The sequence below is a fragment of the Telmatherina bonti genome (genome assembly GCF_933228915.1).
Source record: "Telmatherina bonti genome assembly, chromosome: 3".
In the NCBI taxonomy this organism is placed as follows: Eukaryota; Metazoa; Chordata; class Actinopteri; order Atheriniformes; family Telmatherinidae; genus Telmatherina; species Telmatherina bonti.
Genome location: NC_136621.1, coordinates 7,887,584 through 7,906,010, shown reverse-complemented (window position 1 = coordinate 7,906,010; position 18,427 = coordinate 7,887,584). Strand labels below are relative to the sequence as shown.

Below are 18,427 nucleotides of genomic sequence, written 5' to 3'. Positions count from 1 at the left end.
TGTCATGGGGAAACCTGAGGCAATACCAGGCCATGTTAGAAATGTAGTCTCTCCAGCATGTCCTGGGTCTTCCCCAGTTTTACAGCAACATAAAACCGCATTGCTGTGTGTGTTCACATTTTTTCATTTTTATTTATTCACAAGTATATTTGAGTGTGCTTTTCTTAGTTATTTGTTAATTATTTTAAAAATAAAAAAATATTGAAGATTCAAGCATACTTGAGGGCACCCCTCCCTGAGCCGTCACCCTATCGTGGTGGAGGGGTTTGTGTGTCCCGAAGATCCTAGCAGCTATGTTGTCGGGGGCTTTATGCCCCTGGTAGGGTCACCCATGGCAAACAGGTGTCTAGGGGAGGGACCAGACCAAGCACAGCTCATCGACCCCTATGAAGACAACAAACCTGGGCAGAAATGTTCCCTTGCCCGGATCCGCGTTACCGGGAACCCCCTCTGGAGCCAGGCCTGGGGGTGGGGTACAACAGCGAGTGTCTGGTGGCCGGGCCTTTGCCCGTGGGGCCCGGTCGGGCTCAGCCCGAAAGGGTTACATGGGCCCCACCTCCCGTGAGCTCACCATCTGTGGGAGGAGCTGTAGGTGTTGGGTGCAGTGTGAGTTGAGCGGCAGCAGGGGGTGGGGACCCTTGCGGTCCGATCCCGGCTGCAGAAGCTGGCTCTAGGGATGTGGAATGTGGAATTACCTCTCTGATGGGGAAGGAGCCTGAGCTTGTGTGCGAGGTTGAGCAGTTCCGACTAGATATAGTTGGACTCACCTTGACGCATGGCTTGGGCTCTGGAACCAGTACCCTCGAGAGGGGCTGGACCTTCTTCCATTCTGGAGTTGCTCATGGTGAGAGGCACCGAGCAGGTGTGGGCATTCTCATCAGCACCCAGCTTGGTGCCTGCACGTTGGGGTTTACCCCGGTGGATGAAAGGGTAGTTTCCCTCCGTCTTCAGGGTGGGGGAACGGGTTCTGACTGTTGTCTGTGCTTATGCACTGAACAGCAGTTCAGAGTACCCACCTTTCTGGAGTCCTTGGAGGGAGTGCTGGAGGGTGTTCCTTCTGGAGACTCCATTGTTCTGCTGGGTGACTTCAATGCTCACGTGGGCAATGACAGTGAGACCTGGAGAAGAGTGATTGGGAGGCATGGTCCCCCCCCTCTGAACCCAAATGGTGTTTTGTTATTGGACTTCTGTGCTCGTCATGGATTGTCCATAACGAACACTATGTTCCAACATAAGAGTGTCCATATGTACACCTGGCATCAGGATTCCCTGGGCCGCAATTCTATGATCGATTTTGAAGTCGTGTCGTCGGACCTGTGGCCACATGCCTTGGACACTCGGGTGAAGAGAGGGGGCAAAGCTGTCAACTGATCACCACCTGGTGGTGAGTTGGCTCAGATGGAGAAAGACTTCCGGACAGCTTCGAGGCGATTCTGATCCACCATCCGGCGGTTAAGGAGGGGGAAGCAGTGCTCCATCAACACTGTGTACATTGGAGTTGGGGAGCTGCTGACCTCAACTCTGGACATTGTGGGTCAGTGGAGGGAATACTTCGAAGACCTCCTCAATCCTACAGCAGACTGAGGGACTCAGGGGTGGACTCTCTATCTCTGGGGCTGAAGTCGCTGAGGTGGTCAAAAAGCTCCTTGGCGGCAAGGTCCCAGGGGTGGATGAGATCCGCCCGGAGTTCCTTAAGGCTCTGGATGCTGTGGGGCTGTCCTGGCTGACACGCCTCTGCAGCATTGCATGGACATCGGGGACAGTTCCACTGGACTGGCAGACTGGGGGACCGGAGGGTGTGATCCTATTACAGGGGAATCACACTCCTCAGCCTCCCTGGTAAGGTCTATTCAGGGGTCCTGGAGAGGAGGGTCCGCCGGATAGTTGAATCTTGGATTGAGAAGGAGCAGTGTGGTTTTCGTCCTGGTCGTGAAACAGTGGACCAGCGGACCAGCTCTATAGCCTCTTTGGGGTCCTGGAGGGAGCATGGGAGTTCGCCCAACCAGTCTACATGTGTTTTGTGGACCTGGAGAAGGCATTCGACCGTGTCCCCAGAAGCCTCCTGTGGGGGGTATTCCGGATGTACGGGATACTGGACCCCCTTGTACGAGCTGTCTGGTCCCTGTACGACAGGTGTCAGAGCTTGGTTCGCATTGCCGGCTTGGTTCGCATTGCCGGTTGTAAGTTGGATTTGTTTCTGGTGAGGGTTGGACTCCGCCAAGGCTGTCCTTTATCACAAATTCTGTTCATAACTTATATGGACAGAATTTCTAGGCGCAGCCGAGGTGTTGAGGGGATCCGGCTTGGTGGCCTCAGGACTCTGCTTTTTGCAGATGACATGGTCCTGTTGGCTTAATCTGGTCATGATCTACAGCTCTCACTTGAGCAATTCGCGGCCGAGTGTGAAGCGGCTGGGATGAGAATAAGCACCTCCAAATCTGAGACCATGTTCCTCAGCCGGAATAGGGTGGATTGCCCTCTCCGGGTTGGGAGTGAGGTCCTGCATCAAGTGGAGGAGTTTAAATATCTCGGGGGCTTGTTCACGAGTGAGGGAAGGATGGAGCGCAAGATCGACAGACGGATCGCAGTAATGCAGACTCTGCGCCGGTCTGTCGTGGTGAAGAAGAAGCTGAGCCAGAATGTGAAGCTCTCGATTTACCAGTCGATCTACGTTCCTACCCTCACCTATGGCCATGAGCTGTGGGTTGTGACCGAAAGAACGAGATCTCATATACAGGCGGCTGAAATGAGTTTCCTTTGCAGGGTGTCCGGGCTCTCCCTTAGAGATAGGGTGAGGAGCTCGGTCATCTGGGAGGAGCCAAGTGTAGAGCCGCTGCTCCTCTGCATCAAGAGTAACCAGTTGAGGTGGCTCGGGCATCTGGTCAGGATGCCTCCTGGACGCCTCCCTGGTGAGGTGTTCCAGGCACGTCCCTCTGGGAGGAGAGCCCGGGGAAGACCCAGGACACGCTGGAGGCATTATATCTCTCGGCTGGCCTAGAAACACCTCAGGATCCCCCCTGCAGAGTTGGCAAATGTGGCTGGGGAAAGGGAAGTCTGGGCTTCCCAGCTTAGGCTGCTGCCTCCGCGATCCGACCCCGGATAAGTAGCTGAAAATGAAGATGAAGATGAAGCATACTTGAGGGCCCTGGTGGTGCAAAGGCCCAAAAAAGTGACTTAGTTTGGGCTGGCTCTGCACATCACAAACATCCGAATGTGAAGATTATGTGATTATGTGAAGATTTCACTCATGTTGCATGTTTTTTTATGAGACTTCTCGCTTAAAAACATTATATCTGTTTTTGAATGAAAATGGCAACGACATCATGTGGGGTGTCCCATCCTTTCATCTGGACTCATATGTGTGGTGAATGTCAGGATGAGCAATCTCAGCTAAAAATCATAACTACAAGCTGCAGAAAATGTTCAGAAAGAAGAGCTGAGGAGAAAAGGTTACTTACTGTTCCAACTGTTGTCCAGAAAACAGAGACCATCCAGCTGATGTTTCTGCCTTCCAGCAGGAAAAAATACTCTCTGATACAGAAATCCTTTCCACTGTGCGACCACTGTATTCTCTGCCACAGCACAGCTCAGAATGACTATTACTATGCCTATAAATGGAGCTCCAGTGCCTAACGCCCCCCACCCTCCCCCTAACCCCTGTTACATACAAAAACACACAAAAAACACATAATATACTGTGGCACTAATTCCCTGATCTATTTTTTTTTAAAATCACTTTTCTGCTTTCAGTTCTTTAAAATAAAGTTTAAATGAATTTTTTTCTGTTGACACTAGTCTGACCAGTACAGCCAGTTAACCTGCTCACTGCTCCCATCATGTGGTGATAATAAAGACTGGATGTTGACATCACTTAAAATCCCTTTCAAGATAACCACAACCCAGTTATAGATATACACATCTGAATTACAACTATTCATTATCCCAGTGAGAGATATCTACAACATATTTTTGACTAGTCATAATTCTAGTTCAGGTTTTCTACACTGTTATTCTAGCTAAGTAAAACTCATTTTAAGATATCCCAAAAACTAATGCAGCTATCTTGAATTAAAGGCATTTGGAGATATCATGAACTAGTAAAGAAATATATTCTTGATATCTACTCTGTGTTATTATAAGTGCCAATGCTGTAAGCATTGAGGTTCACATATTGCTATTGCTCTGCATTTATTCAGCTTCTTATTGTGTGAAGGCTTTCCAAGAATTCACATGTAAGTTTTCCTGTTTCTCTTCATTATTATGTATTATGTGAATACATACTATTGTCTGGCATTATTCTTCAACCATTTTTTGGTTGTTCAGAACTTTCTATAGGTTTTACTTGTTTTTTTTTATTCTTCCTACTATTGATTTCAGCTTTAATATTATTATAACAGTAACTGTTATTTATCTGCACATTCAAAAACCACATTTAAACTATCTCCAACTATCTTTCATTCATTATAGTTTAACTTTCAACCATTTTCAATACATTTTGATCTTCAAGCTCTTCTGTTATTGGGTTTTGTGTTATAATCATGTTTGCAAAGACTGAAACACCAGTTTAAACTTTTAATTTTTCTCCTTTTATTATCAACTTTATTATCATATAAGCTGAGGCTTCAACAAGTATACATTTTAACCATTTTTACCTGTCCGATGCTTATTTCAGCTCAACTTTCAACCATTTTTAACATGTATATACTTTCAGTTTTGCTTTCAACACTTCTATTTAACTTGATAGTTTTTGCTTTGGTGAGCAATACAGTTCAAGTGTTTTCACAAGCTGGTTTATCTAAGGCTTATTTGTTGTAATGGTATTCTCTTTAGTTTGCTACTGCAGAGTCCGTCAGTCTGCCGGACTGTGTACCTGGAGCATTGCCCAGATTATTCAGGATGGCCGTGGTAGTGACCTTCTGATTCATTCCCACTTTCCTTTCCATCTGTAGACATTTACATGTGACCTTGTAACTGCTTCCTAAGCACTCTTCACTGAGCTCTTTAACTAAAAACTAGCTGCAGAGAGCTGCTGTTTTTCACTTGGTTGATAAATAAATTAGTTGTTGGCTCATCTGGGTGAGGCAGATTCTTTGGAACAGTGTGGACTTTAGGAATGAGATGGCGATTGTTGAATTCCCCCAATTTGGCCTTTGCTGTGAGCATGAATAACTTAAATAATTTCTATAAAATGTAGATCAAAAAGAACCTTTATATTTAACTAAAATCTTTATCTCGTCTAATACATTAATCTCAAAATAGGATGTAAAAGTAAATCTTCAGGATATTCTCAATGTTTCTTTCTGAATGGAGCTGTGTCTGTAAGCATGCATGTGTGGGATAAGCAGAGGTTATAAAGGAGGACAAAGCAGAAGTTATAAATAGGACATTTGAAACTTAGTTTTACAGTTCAACAGTCGTTTCTTCAGACTGTTTATACCAACACAGACAACATTTAGAGAAATATGTTTATTAAAATGAAGATAAAAGCATGACAACAGAGAAAATATGAATCAATGAGTACACTGAAGTGACTTTCCTCTGCGATTTGACCTTTACGTCTTCATGATGTCTTAGAAAGGATATTCACTCCAGAGGCTGAAAAGACATGAAGGACAAGGATGAGTCCAGATCGGCCATAATTAGTTTTCAGAAATGACCGCTAAGAGGCAGAGAGTCTTTAGGCCCCCAAACCAGATCCCCCCAAAACACTAAAACAACTACTACTACTATTATTATTGTTATTATCATCATTATTATCATTATCATCATTATCTGTTTTTGCAAACTACAAATTTCTTATTAACAGAAGCATACAATAATGTTTCGGAACATTTATGTTAGTATAAGTAAATGAGCTCAGTTTAGCTATAAGCCCCAACTCCATAACCCATACCCTATTCTTAGCCTCAGCAGGTACAGTATTCTAGAGTAAGTTTCTGCAGCCATCAATCAATTATATGTAGAAATCATGCCACCGGTTGACACCAGTGTTTATCTTAATTTTACAATAATATAAGGACAGAATAAAGTAGGCACCTACCTCTATGTAGGTAGATGAACAACATTAAGCATGAAAATAAGGCTTTTGTGTTAGCCTACTCTTCTCTGGAATGGATATATTTATGTGCTTTATGTTGTTTCAGATGCTTTCCTTCAGCAACACACCTGACTCAAATTAAATTGAGCTTCCTAGCAGCAGATTGACATGTTCTGCACAAGCTTATTAACAACCCAGTATTTCAGTTAGATGTGTTGGTACTGGGATACATCTATAAGCCTTAGAACAGTGAGTCTTAAGGACTGGAGTTAGTTATCCCTGGTTTATGAGAATAATTTTCCCCTACAAAGGGCCTTCATTCAAGAGTTGCAAGAAGTCTAATATCTTTGCTTGATAGAGAGACAACACTAGACAGTACAACATGCATAATAACAGATAACACTACAACAGCAGAAATCCAAGGTCCAGTTTACAACATGAAATGTCAAGGTATGACATTTAAAAACAAGTTATATATTCCTTCAGTTTATCTCATCTGTTCATTGCATGAAAGTTAATGACTGTCAATGACCCATTTATATTAACACAAACAAAACATTAATTCTCCATCTGTAAGTTTATGTAAATCCTTTAAAACATCACATCTTGACAATGCTTTGATGACATGCAATACTATGCAAAAAATATTAGGTATGAAAAAAAAGCAGTAAATGAAGCATGCAAGATTTTAATTTATTTTCATCAACTAAAATGTATTGAAAGGATAAAAGTGAAACTAAAAGTGCTTCCCTAAACTGCCACTGGATCACCCTAAAACTATTAGATCATGCTTCCCAATAATCCATGACAAATTCATCTTAATTTTCACCAAAAAATTCATAGGTTTTACACTAACTTCAGTGACATTGTTAGCTTTTTGCACTATACTTCAGTAATTACACATTATCACATTCACACTTCCTGTTATGTAAGAACTGCTAATTTTCTAGTTTTCTGTTCATTTTCCTTTTCTGTTCTCATTCTGTGCTTTTTCTGGCCTGCTTTTCCGGTCAGGACCAGCAGTACAATGTTAACTCAAAACAAAGATTAAAAAAAAACCCCAAACATTTATTCAAAATAAACAAGATAAACACTCAAATTATCTAAACAGTATCTTGTCCACTTCCCTTGATAAAACAAAGCAATATGAAACAGGAGAGATTCTTTCAGCACATGCTTAGCCGTAGAAGAAATAAATAGATTTTATTGCTATATTGATATAAAAAACGCAAACTTTATCAAATTTCAGTCTCAGTCGAGGAGTGCCTTGTGGTAAATTGAGGTGTGAACAACCTCCAAAGAGGTAGGTTGAGTATATCAGATCATAGGGTTTCGAAACTGAGTAACAGTGAAGTCATTAATGTACGGATGGTGTAACCTAACCCAACCTCAAATTTGGAACACAGGCTGGTGATTTCCTGCTTTCTTCAAACATCTAACTTTCAGGGAACAACTATGAAAAGGTTTCATTAATGTTCAAGTTCATAAACATGGTGAACCGAAATACATTCTTCACCATCCAGGACACATATTGTGTCAAAAGTATTAAAAACTTCTGGACAGAGAACAGATCTGAGGTTATCATTGGCTTTCAATGAAAAGAGGTTGTCCTTCTAGATATGTGTTTAAATCTTACCACATTGATTGCATTAGGGAAACCTGTAAATATCTATGGAAACATTTATAAAATGTGCATCATTTTGTGACAGGAGATGGCTGCAATGGCTCCCCTGAACACTGTGCACAATACTGCAGTTACACCACTATGGAGCATTAGATAAAGGAAATCATTCACGTAGTTACCATAAACAAGCGTCAAACCTCTAGGAACTCCAACATAATGGAGAGAGATGCATTTATCCAAACTGTGGACAAACTTTCAAAGGAGTTAACAGCTGAGATCTGCACAGATGCTCATGTCCATATAGGAACCCTCTTGGGTAAGTAACGTGATGTAGATTACTGTTGGACAGCAAAAGCTATAATATTGTTTGAGGTCATATCAAATAACATGATTTGTCATTTTGTAGGCAAGCTCAAAGATCTTGGTAATCAACACAGTCTGTATGTGGCATGGTGTCAAAAATCTGTCTAAGTGCAGTTAGTCATTCACATTATTGTTTAGGTGCATTTTAGACAGACAGACAGACAGACAGACAGACATTTGCTGACAGACATTTGCTGAAGTAATGAGCTTCCAAACCGCTTAATCCGATTCAGGGTTGCGGGGAAGCTGAGTTTAATATTTTGTGGGACTGCAGATGTCTTACCTCATGTTGTACTCAGGATCATCTTCTATTTGCAGCAGCAGGTTTCTGATCTCCTCCGGTGGGTTCAAACCATGAAGCTTTGCTCTCTCCCACCTCTGCAGCCTGCTGATGCCTGAAAAGCAGAGGATTGGCAGTAATAAAATCCAGCACAACTTTCATCTTGACATCTTTTCACCAGTCCCCTCAAACATCTCATCTCAGATTGAGTTCTTATCAATAATAAATATCTGATTCTTTGAGCTGAGATGAAAACTTTCTTTATGCTGTCGTTAGATATAGGTACAACCGTTACCGCTTTTTCCCTCAAAATTTTACCACCGTGCACATGAGAATGCTGTGGACATGAAAAAGCATCAATTAACCTCATATGCATGTCTTTGAATGGTGGGAGGAAGCCAGAATACCCGGAGAGAACCCATGCAAATTCCATACAGAAAGACCACTCTTTCTGTCCCTCTGGCTCCAGCCAGGGATCGAACTAGCGACCTTCTTGCTGTGAGGCCACTATGCTACCTTGATTAGATTATAATTTTTTTTAACCTTTTTTGGTCTAAGTGATAAATCAAATTTTTACATTATTATTATTATTATTATTACATGGGAGAATTTACAGAGATCAATTAATCTAATATGCATCTTTGGATGGTTGGAAGAAGCCGGAGTATTCAGAGAGAACTCACGGGGAAAACATGAAAATTCCACACAGAAAGGCCACTGTTCAAACGTTCCCCACAGGGGATGCTCGAACCAGCAACCTTCTTACTGTGGGGCCACATTGCATACCTGCGCCACATACCTACGCCCTGTATTATTATTATTATTATTATTATTATTATTAGAGAGCAACTGGAAAAGAAAAGCAAGTTACCGTTAGCTCGCGAGTGACATTTTGGAGACTGCTGATCCAGAAAAATTCGTCTGGTTGCTCAACTGAAACACATTAATTAAATGTGTTTCAGCAGTAAATTATTTCCATGGTTGTTTGCAGTCGATAATCTACAACAGGTAAGTTTACCTGTGCAGGGCCCAAATCTCCAGTCCAGGTCGAACTGTCTGAGCTTGTGTAGTTCTTGCGCTCGGACCGTCTCACTGACATCTTCTGCAAAGATTTTTAAAAATTCAAGTCACTGCAGTAGCAAAATGAAACAATCCTCTGTTTCAGATTAAAGAGACAGACTGTCCACATGAATATTCTTCATAAAATCAGTTTCTGCTTTCTGTTTCAGAGTGATATTGGTAGTAGCAATGCCCCCACCCTAAACCGTACCATGGATACTCACCTTCCTGTGGAGGAAGAGTGGGGCTTTTCTCTCGCTTTTTTCCTTTTCTTTCTCGCTTCACCACCTGAAAGGAGTCTGTTATCAGTCCTCGCTTGGCTGTCATGGTGACCAGTCTGAAACGAACACCAACCAGTACATCTCAAACTCATACTCATTTTGTGTGGTTTGCAGGACCGGATAACACATACTCAACAATTCAATACAATGAAATGTTTTCAGCACTAACCCATAACTCTGGTTATGGGTTATCTGGTTCACTATGCTAAAAACCTGCAAACACAATAAATCCAACATTCAAAATAAAAAAAAAAGGTAATAGTGTCAGCTCTATGTAAAATAGAAGCAAACAGAGATTATTTAAGGTAAATATAAACATCTAAACATGAATAAGAATGAAAGAACTTTTGTATGAAAAAATCTGACATATCACTGGTTTAAGGATGTTTTTGGACCAGATTATGTTGAGTTAAGCAGCCTGCTGGTTAAAATTGTTTCGTGGTCAGGCTCCTGTAGCACATGCTAGCTGGGAGTTGGATGGATGCTGGATAAGAGCTGGGTGGAGGCTGGATGGGAGCTGGATGCTAAACTTCATGTTTGTTTACACATGAATGCAGAAAAAAAAAAACCTCGATCTATTTATACTTGCAGAACATAAAGCTGTGGTGGTGGGGGTTTAAACATAGACTTGTTACTTGCAGGAGACAAACATTTCTAAAACTCTCTGGCATCACTCCCCGGCAATCTTGCAACACCCACCTGCAACAGAAGCTTGACTGTCAGGAAAAAGTCTGAATATTGCAAGAAGAGTCTTTCAAATTAACATGACTGATGGATGCATGCAATGAAGTCTACATAATCATTCCTTCCTAAAAGCACTCATCTTTCTTCCAACATCATCATGTATTGCTGAGTGTATTTTCTCCAGTGTAAAGAGAATAAAACCAGTGAGCCTAGTTGCTAACAATGTTAACACGACAATTAATCTTTTAGTTTGAACATATTTGAACATATTTTTCTGTTTGAAGCACAAACAAGCCCTTTAATAAGCTCACACTGTAATTATCTTTTTAGATAACAATTTTTAAAAATTTAAACCAGGCCCGGAGTGGTTAATCAGGAGCTTTGGAAAGATTTCCAGAGGGCCATATTTTCATTCTAGATTGCGCCGTCTGTTGGCAGCAGATTGTAGTAGCTCTGAGTTGCTATCTTGATTTTTATTTAAAAGTACAAAGTCTTCTTGCATAGATGTTACCTCAAATTAGGTATTTTTTTCTGAGGATTTCATGCCGGTTTGGAGGGTGTGCTGCAAGGAGGATTTTTCTGCATATTTTGGCTCTTTCAAGGCTTGTTATGATGAGTCTCCATGACAACGAAAGACTTGTTTACAATCGGGATCAACTGATTAACCTCTCCCAAATCAGGATTATCAGCGAAACAACACATTAATTCCCGATTGAGTTGAAAAGAAAGAAGAGGATGCAGAGTGGGATTCAGAGAGCGGAGAAAGCGATGGAGATTTAAACCATTTCTCCCAACCATCCTAATAGGTAATGTGAGATCGCTAGCTAACAAAACGGACGAGTCTCAGAAAGAATACAGAGAGTGCAGTATTATGTGTTTCACCGAGACATGGCTGCAGGAACACATCCCTGACTGTAATGTTTCTGTACCGGGCTTTAAAACAGTCCGTGCAGACCGCAGTAAACAACACAGCGGAAGGGTAAAGGGTGGTGGAATTGCAGTGCTGGTTAACCAGCGTTGGTGTCATCCTGGACATGTTACTGTCAAGGAGAAGATATGCACAAGGGACATCAAACTGTTAGCTGTGAGCTTCCGTCCATATTATTTACTCAGAGAGTTTACCTGTGTTATTCTGGTAGCGGTTTTTATAATACCTGGTACCGCATCAGACACAGCCTGTGACGTCATCAGCTCTGTCGTTGCTCGGCTACAAACACAGCATCCAAACTCATTCATGGCGATCTCTGGGGACTTCAACAACATCTCCCTCTCTGCAACTCTACCAACATTCCAGCAGTTTGTCAGCTGCTCCACCAGAGAAAATAAGATCTTGGACTTATTTTATGCAAATATGAATAATGGATACAGTTGTTCTGCCCTGCCTCCTTTAGGAAGATATGACCATAATCTGGTTCTTCCCACTTCCACCTACAAGTCCATCGTTCAGCAGCAATCAGTCATCACAAAGACTATCCAAATCTGGTCTGCTGAAGCTGAAGATGCTCTTAGAGGAGGCTTTGAGGCTACAGACTGGAACGTCCTCTGTGAACCTCATGGAGACGACATCAACGCCATGACTGAGTGTGTGACAGATTACATAAACTTCTGTGTGGACAGCATCGTCCCAACAAGAACAGTGAGGTGCTTCCCCAATAACAAACCCTGGATCACCAGTAACCTGAAAAAGCTGCTGAACATCAAAAAGAAAGCCTTTAGGGATGGAGACAGGGAGTTATTGAGGCCAACACAAAAACAACTTAAAACACAAACTAAGAAGTGCAAGGAGAACTACAGGAGGAAGTTAGAAAGTCAGCTCCAGCAGAATAACGTGAGGGATGTGTGGTCTGGAATGAAGAAGATCACCGGCTTCAAGTTAAAGGGGGACCAGCCTGATGGAGGTCTGGACAGAGCTAATGAGCTGAACATATTCTTCAGCAGGTTCAGTTCACCCCCTACCTCCAGCCCAACAGACCACACACCCTCCATAAGCCCACTGCTTTCCTGTCACGCCTCCAATCTGTTACCCTGCAGCTCAGTTATGGACCAGAACACAGCTTCATCTCCCTCCACATCAGGACATCCTGAGACCTCCACCTTGTTTCTCTCCTGCAATCCGGTTAAGAAGCAACTTAAGAAACTGAACCAGAACAAGGCTGCAGGTCCAAATGGACCTGCAGTCCCAGAGTTCTCAAGACCTGCTCAAAACAACTATGTCCGATTCTCCAGCACCTTTTCAACACCAGTCTGAGACAAAGTAGAGTCCCAGTGCTGTGGAAAACCTCCTGCCTTGTTCCTGTGCCTAAAAAAACCCAACCAGCTGAACCAAGTGACTACAGACCAGTTGTCCTGACATCTCACATCATGAAAGTCCTGGAGAGACTCTTACTGGCTCACCTCAACAAGCAAGTAAACACCTTTCAGGACTGATTACAGTTTGTATATTGTAATGGACTTGGGGTTGAAGATGCCATCATATACCTGCTCCAGAGAGCACACTCTCATCTGGACCGTTCAGGCAGCACTCTGAGGGTCATGTTCTTTAATTTCTCAAGTGCTTTTAATACCATTCAGCCTGCTTTGTTATGTGAGAAGCTCCATAAATTCCAGGTGGATACCTCCACAACCACCTGGATCTATGACTACCTCACAAACAGACCCCAGTTTGTGAGACTGAAAGGTTGTGTGTCTGAGATGGAGGTCAGCAGCACTGGTGCACCACAAGGAACTGTACTCTGGCCATTCCTCTTCACTCTGTACACCTCAGACTTCCAGTACAACTCTGAGTCCTGTCATCTGCAGAAATACTCTGATGACTCTGCAGTTGTGGGGTGTATCAGAGATGGACAAGAAGCAGAGTACAGAGAACTGGTCAGTCACGTTTGTTAAATGGTGCAGTGACAATCATCTCATATTAAATACCAGCAAACAAAAGAGATTATCGTTGACTTCAGGAGGAACAAGAATAAACAAAGCACTGTTTCCATCCTGGGAGAGGAGGTGGAGGTGGTGGAGGAATACAAGTATCTTGGAGTTCAGCTGGACAACAAACTGGACTGGAAATGCAACACTGACTACATCTATAAGAAAGGTCAGAGCAGACTGTACTTCTTAAGGAAGCTGAGATCTTTTAACGTCTGCACCAAAATGTTGCATATCTTCTATAAGTCTGTTGTGGAGAGTGCAGTCAGCTTTGCAGCATCTGCTGGGGTAGTAGCATCAGAACCAGAGACTTGAAGAGAATCAACAAACTGATCAAGAAAGCTGCTTCTGTGCTTGGAGTAACTCTGGAGCCGCTGGAGCTGATTGTCCAAAGAAGAATGCTGCACAAGCTGATGAAGATGATGGACGATTCTTCACACCCTCTCCACAACACAGTGAAGAAACAACAAAGTGTGTTCAATGAGAGGCTTCTTCAGGTCTGATGCAAGACTGAAAAACACAGAAGATCATTCCTGCCAGCAGCCATCAGCCTCCGGAACAAGACCTCCTCAAATGAATTATTATCTACAACAATATTGAATTTCCCTTTGGAGATTAATAAAGTATTTTTCATTTCATTTCATAACTGCTGGGCTGATGTGTTGGTTAAAAAAAACAACAAAAAGGTGCAGCATTGTAGCTCCTCAAACAGAAAAATTGTGCGGGCTGATGTGTTTATGAAGACCTACTGAGAACTAATAATAACACCATGAGGTTATAAAAGGGAGACTTGAAGAGGAGTGGAAGAATACAGGTGTTGCTAGACGGAGACAAACATGACTCTGCAGGCAGGTACAGTCCGGTCCAGTGGGTGAAAATGTGGAGCTGGTGAATATGTGAATGCTTTGTTACTGGATTTATTTTCTGTCTGTCTGTCTTTCTGCTGGTTTAAATTTTTTGCTCGTGTTTTAATAACAGAGGTTACTACAATCTCCAATCTGAAGCTTCTTGTTTTGTTTATATATACAGTAATAAATATGATTATGAAATAAGTAATGAAATTAGAAAATAAGACCACTTGACCTCAATTCCACCAACCCAGATCTGGTCAGGTAAGAATACCTGCACAGGAGATATTTAAGAAAAACTAACCTGACTGGTTTCATTCCACTCAGTGAAGCTACTAACTACAAGAGTCATTTAACATTAAACAGCAGAATTACAAGCACACGATATAGTGGATGATATTGAATAAATCATATTTTCTTTATAATTCTGTACCTCATGAAAAACTAACCAACTTTCTAATTGATTCACAGATAGAAGAATACAGCAAAAGAAGGACAGTGAGAACAGGCCATTAGAGAGGGAGAGGTTTGTGACAGAAGTCTCTCTCTACAGCTTTGTTTGTTTAGCTTTTGCAAGAGCTGCAATACCTTTCATGAAAGGAAGTATGAAAGCACGGATGCGAACTTCAGTCAACTTTTTTAATAATTTGGCGCATTATTACAGGAAAATAGTCTTAATGTCTTATTCACAATAAAAACGGCAGGATTACAAGTAGTGAACAATACTTTAAAAAAACAAAAAAAAAACAAAAACAATCTCAGTTTAACCCTTCCCTCGTTTTGATACCACGTTCAAACTTTTGTCAATAATTAATGAAAACCATTCATTAAAACTATCTGTTCATCATTCACGTATAAACCAGTTATAACCCTCTGTTCTGGTCGAATAGTCACGTTTCTACTTATTTAGAGATGCTTCTTCTGTTGAACTGTATTTAAATTTATAAATCAATTTGAATTTCGCTCATTTTCAAGAGGTGTTTCAGGATCACATTCATGTTTATCGGAAGGGTTTTGCTTCAGAACTAACAGAGTGTTAACCCACCTGGTAATTCTACAGATTGTACGAAATAAATCCTCGTCTTCCTCCGGTGTGAAGCAGGGCGGCAGACCAAAACAACAATAACGGTGACTCCTCCTCCTTATTCTTCTTCTGCAATGCTGTATGGACTTTAATTCCACCCCCTCTCCTGCCATCTACTGGTTGCCTTCAGTAACACAGACGGGATGTCCTGTGATTTGAAAAGATTGAACTGTATTCATGTAGATTATTCTGAGTTTCTGTTTTATCTATATTTGGTAAACATGAACAGTTTTTGTATCTTATTCATAATGATTCATATGATATTCATATTTATGATATATGGGATGGGTGGGGGGTTGCAGTCAGGACATAATTCAATTTATATCTAGTAAAGTGCTTCTGCATGAAGGATGGAAAATAGAAAATGCAAAGAAAGCCATTAGGAAAGAAAGGAGGAAAAAGAAGTCAAAAGATAAAGGCGTGCACTATGCCATTATATCAATCCCTCAACATTCACTATGCGGTCAGTACTTATACATTAATTTAACTGTTAAGCAGTCAATAAGGCAGCATGAATGCTTTTTTAAGTGTTACTATGAGCTAGGAGTTTACATTAAAACATTTTTATGAAAACAAACTGCAAAAATAACAGGTTACACAACAAAATGGCAACAAAGTAACCCCTGATATAGTTGACAAATTTTAATTTCCCACATTTTTAATAGCATGTATTGAAAAAGATTAGACAAAATAAAGTTGATGTTATTTAACAGAATACACCATGCTAAAAAGGTTGTTAAAGTTGCTTATCTGTGCACAATTACATTGCTTCCACTAAAAATCTCAGAAAATGTTGAGAACTGGAACAATCTATGCCTTTGTGATTGATTTGGTCATATCTGCTAACAGTAGTAGTGTAAATCACAAATCTAAATACTGAAGTCATCTGAAATTCTAAATAACTGGAGCTGCAGCTGTTAAATGCTTTAATGACACGAACTTTGGGTCTGTTCAGTTTTGACTAGGGGTGTTTTCCATTTTTTAATGTTTCAAAGTTAAATGAATTTATCTAGACATAGTTTGAGTTTATTATATTAATTTCTTTTACTGTTTTTTTATTTGATAATTGCTTTAAATACAATTTTTTAAAATGATCTTTGAGGCAAATTTCATTATGCGATTAAAATGTGATTAAGCAAGATCAATTCATTACAAAGCATGTAATTAATTTTTAAAAAAATTGACTTATTACACAAAGCTTTGCCTCCATCTATGGCAGCCTGGGAGACAACATAAATGGGCAGTGAAATTATATTTTACTTCTGTGTTTCTCTCTGCAAGGCGTTTTTCTGTTTTCTCTTCTTCTCGATTCTCTTTCTGTTCCTCTTCGATCCTCTCCGGTCTGGTCCAGCAATATAAACTGTGTGACCGGGCACAATATTTAAGTGCCGGCACTATACAAGGTTCTTCAGCTTCAAGAAGAGCAAGAGACGTACAGCCAATAAAAACATAAAGTTCCGACACACAATTTGGGGGCCGGGTGACGGTATCTAAAGAGAAGCAGGCAAATTAGGCAGGGTGCTTACCACAGGGAGACGCTATCGCAGATCCCAAAACATTTTCACCACCTGAACACACTGATCACTCACAAGCACTCCACGCTGCAGCTCACACCAGACAGCAAACAAACTATTCACGTGACCCCCCCCTTTTCTTAGGTCTACCATTGGCATGCAACAGGTGAGGATCCCACGTAAACACCCCGCAGTTTGCTCCACTGCCTAAAACGAAAAATAATCAGGGGTAAGTCTCACTGGGTTCAGTTTACAATGACGACATAATACACAACAGAATGTTCATAAGAGGCCACTACTGGACAGTCCTTCCAATCCAACTTAAATCCACCCCTCTGGAGTTGGTCAAAGTGGATCAATGATGCAGATGAACTGGTCCTGGCAAAACAGCAGTCTGGCACTAAATCTGCAATGAGGGGAGCATGGTTAACGGTGTTGACATTAACTGTCAAATATACTTGAGGGACTAACCCTCCTACATTTCCAGTTTGAGTTACCTTGCTCTCTCTCAGGCCTTGATTAAAACAAAGGAGACCGCCAGAACAGTCAGCTGACAAATGGCTCCACAATAGAACCAGGATTACTTCCCTTTTCAACATGGGGTTACACACATACATCAGCCAGGATAAGTCAGAACACAAATTTGCAATTTATCACTCCAAGAAGTCTTACCACAGCGTCCACCCGAATCCAAACAAAAGACTAATTGCCCTCACCTGTTCTTATAAAGAGGCAGGAGCCTGACTCCTCCCTAAAGAAGGCAGTGCTTATCACCATGCCTGTCAACCCTCACATCTGTAATTATAAATAATTATACAGAATAAATAGAAATAAAATAAGATTCCAGAATATCAAGGGGAGTATAATATCTATAATGCTTCCCCTGGCAAAGTAAATTTGCCCAGCAGAACACAGCATCCAGAAAATCATTCTGCTTGCTTAAATGAAAATATTTTAATTCACCTTTTTATTTGTATTTAAATATTAGTTGTTATTTTATGTCTTTACTAACTTATAAACCAAAAAGAGAATTAAATCAAAAGAACTCTTTCTAATTAATTTACATTTACACTAGTATAATGTGGGGCAAAAAAAAAACCAAACAAACAAAAACTTTTTATCTCTGTTACAAGGCTGCATGGTGGCATGGTTATTGGTTAGTCTATTATTGTCCCTAACATAATGTCAGAAGGTTTTCGACTCTACCCTCTACTTTCTACTTCAAAAGGAAGTCCATCCACACATCTCCAAAACAGAGCTCAATGAAAGCCCTAAAATTCAGATTCATCTCAATACACAGACAGACTGTGGCACCCTTTTGAAGTTGGACCCTGAGGTAAGAGCCTGTTGTCCGTCACCTCAGGAGGTCCCTTTGTATCCACAGCACACAAAGACCAGATTCCAGAGCAGGATCTTTAAGTCCTGAACTCTTAAAACTGTATAAAATAATGGATGCACTCTCAGCACACCTGGATAAATGGACTCTCCTTGCTTTTCAATTAATCCAAGACTTTAACCGTTTTTCAGATGTGAAATCCACAGAAGTTAGCAAGTTAGTTAATTTCTGTAATTCCTTGGATGGAGCAATGGTGCCATCTAGCAGACACCCTCGAACAGGTTGAGATATGCATTTCAGGTTGATTAAATACACAGTGATAAACATTATATGCTGCTGTTATTAACGACTCTGACTCAAAGTAAGAACTTGTGTGGAAATGATTTCTTGACCCACCA

At 41.2% G+C, this 18,427-nt stretch overlaps 2 protein-coding genes across 4 annotated transcripts in view; both read right to left on the bottom strand.

Moving 5' to 3' along the window:
* The window catches only part of slc43a1b (solute carrier family 43 member 1b), a 48,342-nt gene extending 44,766 nt beyond the window's left edge, over positions 1–3,576 (bottom strand). Inside the window, exon 1 of one of the 2 annotated variants that reach the window (XM_079238329.1) lies at positions 3,459–3,576. Coding sequence is in view for 1 of the 2 variants with exons in the window: in XM_079238328.1 (XP_079094454.1) it covers position 3,459 (1 nt within the window). In the remaining variant the exon portion in view is untranslated. The remainder of the gene's footprint in view (positions 1–3,458) is intronic. The other variant, XM_079238328.1, reaches the window with a different exon arrangement.
* Positions 3,577–5,451: 1,875 nt separating this feature from the next.
* Positions 5,452–15,246, bottom strand: pold4 (DNA polymerase delta 4, accessory subunit). Of its 2 annotated transcripts, XR_013771835.1 has the most exons (6): positions 15,141–15,246; positions 9,588–9,700; positions 9,323–9,406; positions 9,176–9,237; positions 8,308–8,419; positions 5,452–5,595 (listed from the first exon to the last, which is right to left on the bottom strand). XR_013771835.1 is itself a non-coding variant. In XM_079264950.1 (5 exons), exons 2-5 carry the CDS (start codon positions 9,688–9,690, stop codon positions 5,571–5,573), a joined length of 324 nt encoding a protein of 107 aa, XP_079121076.1. In that variant the 5' UTR covers positions 9,691–9,700; positions 15,141–15,246; the 3' UTR covers positions 5,452–5,570. The 2 variants fall into 2 exon arrangements, 1 of the variants encoding a protein (XP_079121076.1); XM_079264950.1 differs by lacking the exon at positions 9,176–9,237.
* Positions 15,247–18,427: the final 3,181 nt, after the last annotated feature.

Coding starts and splice junctions, on each gene's coding strand:
- pold4 (XM_079264950.1), bottom strand. CDS start 9,690: ATGACAGCCAAGCGAGGACTGATAACAGACTCCTTTCAGGTGGTGAAG. Junction 9,407..9,587: donor CACTCTTCCTCCACAGGAAG/GTGAGTATCCAT, acceptor AAATCTTTGCAG/AAGATGTCAGTGAGACGGTC. Junction 8,420..9,322: donor GAGATTTGGGCCCTGCACAG/GTAAACTTACCT, acceptor TCTGCTTTTCAG/GCATCAGCAGGCTGCAGAGG.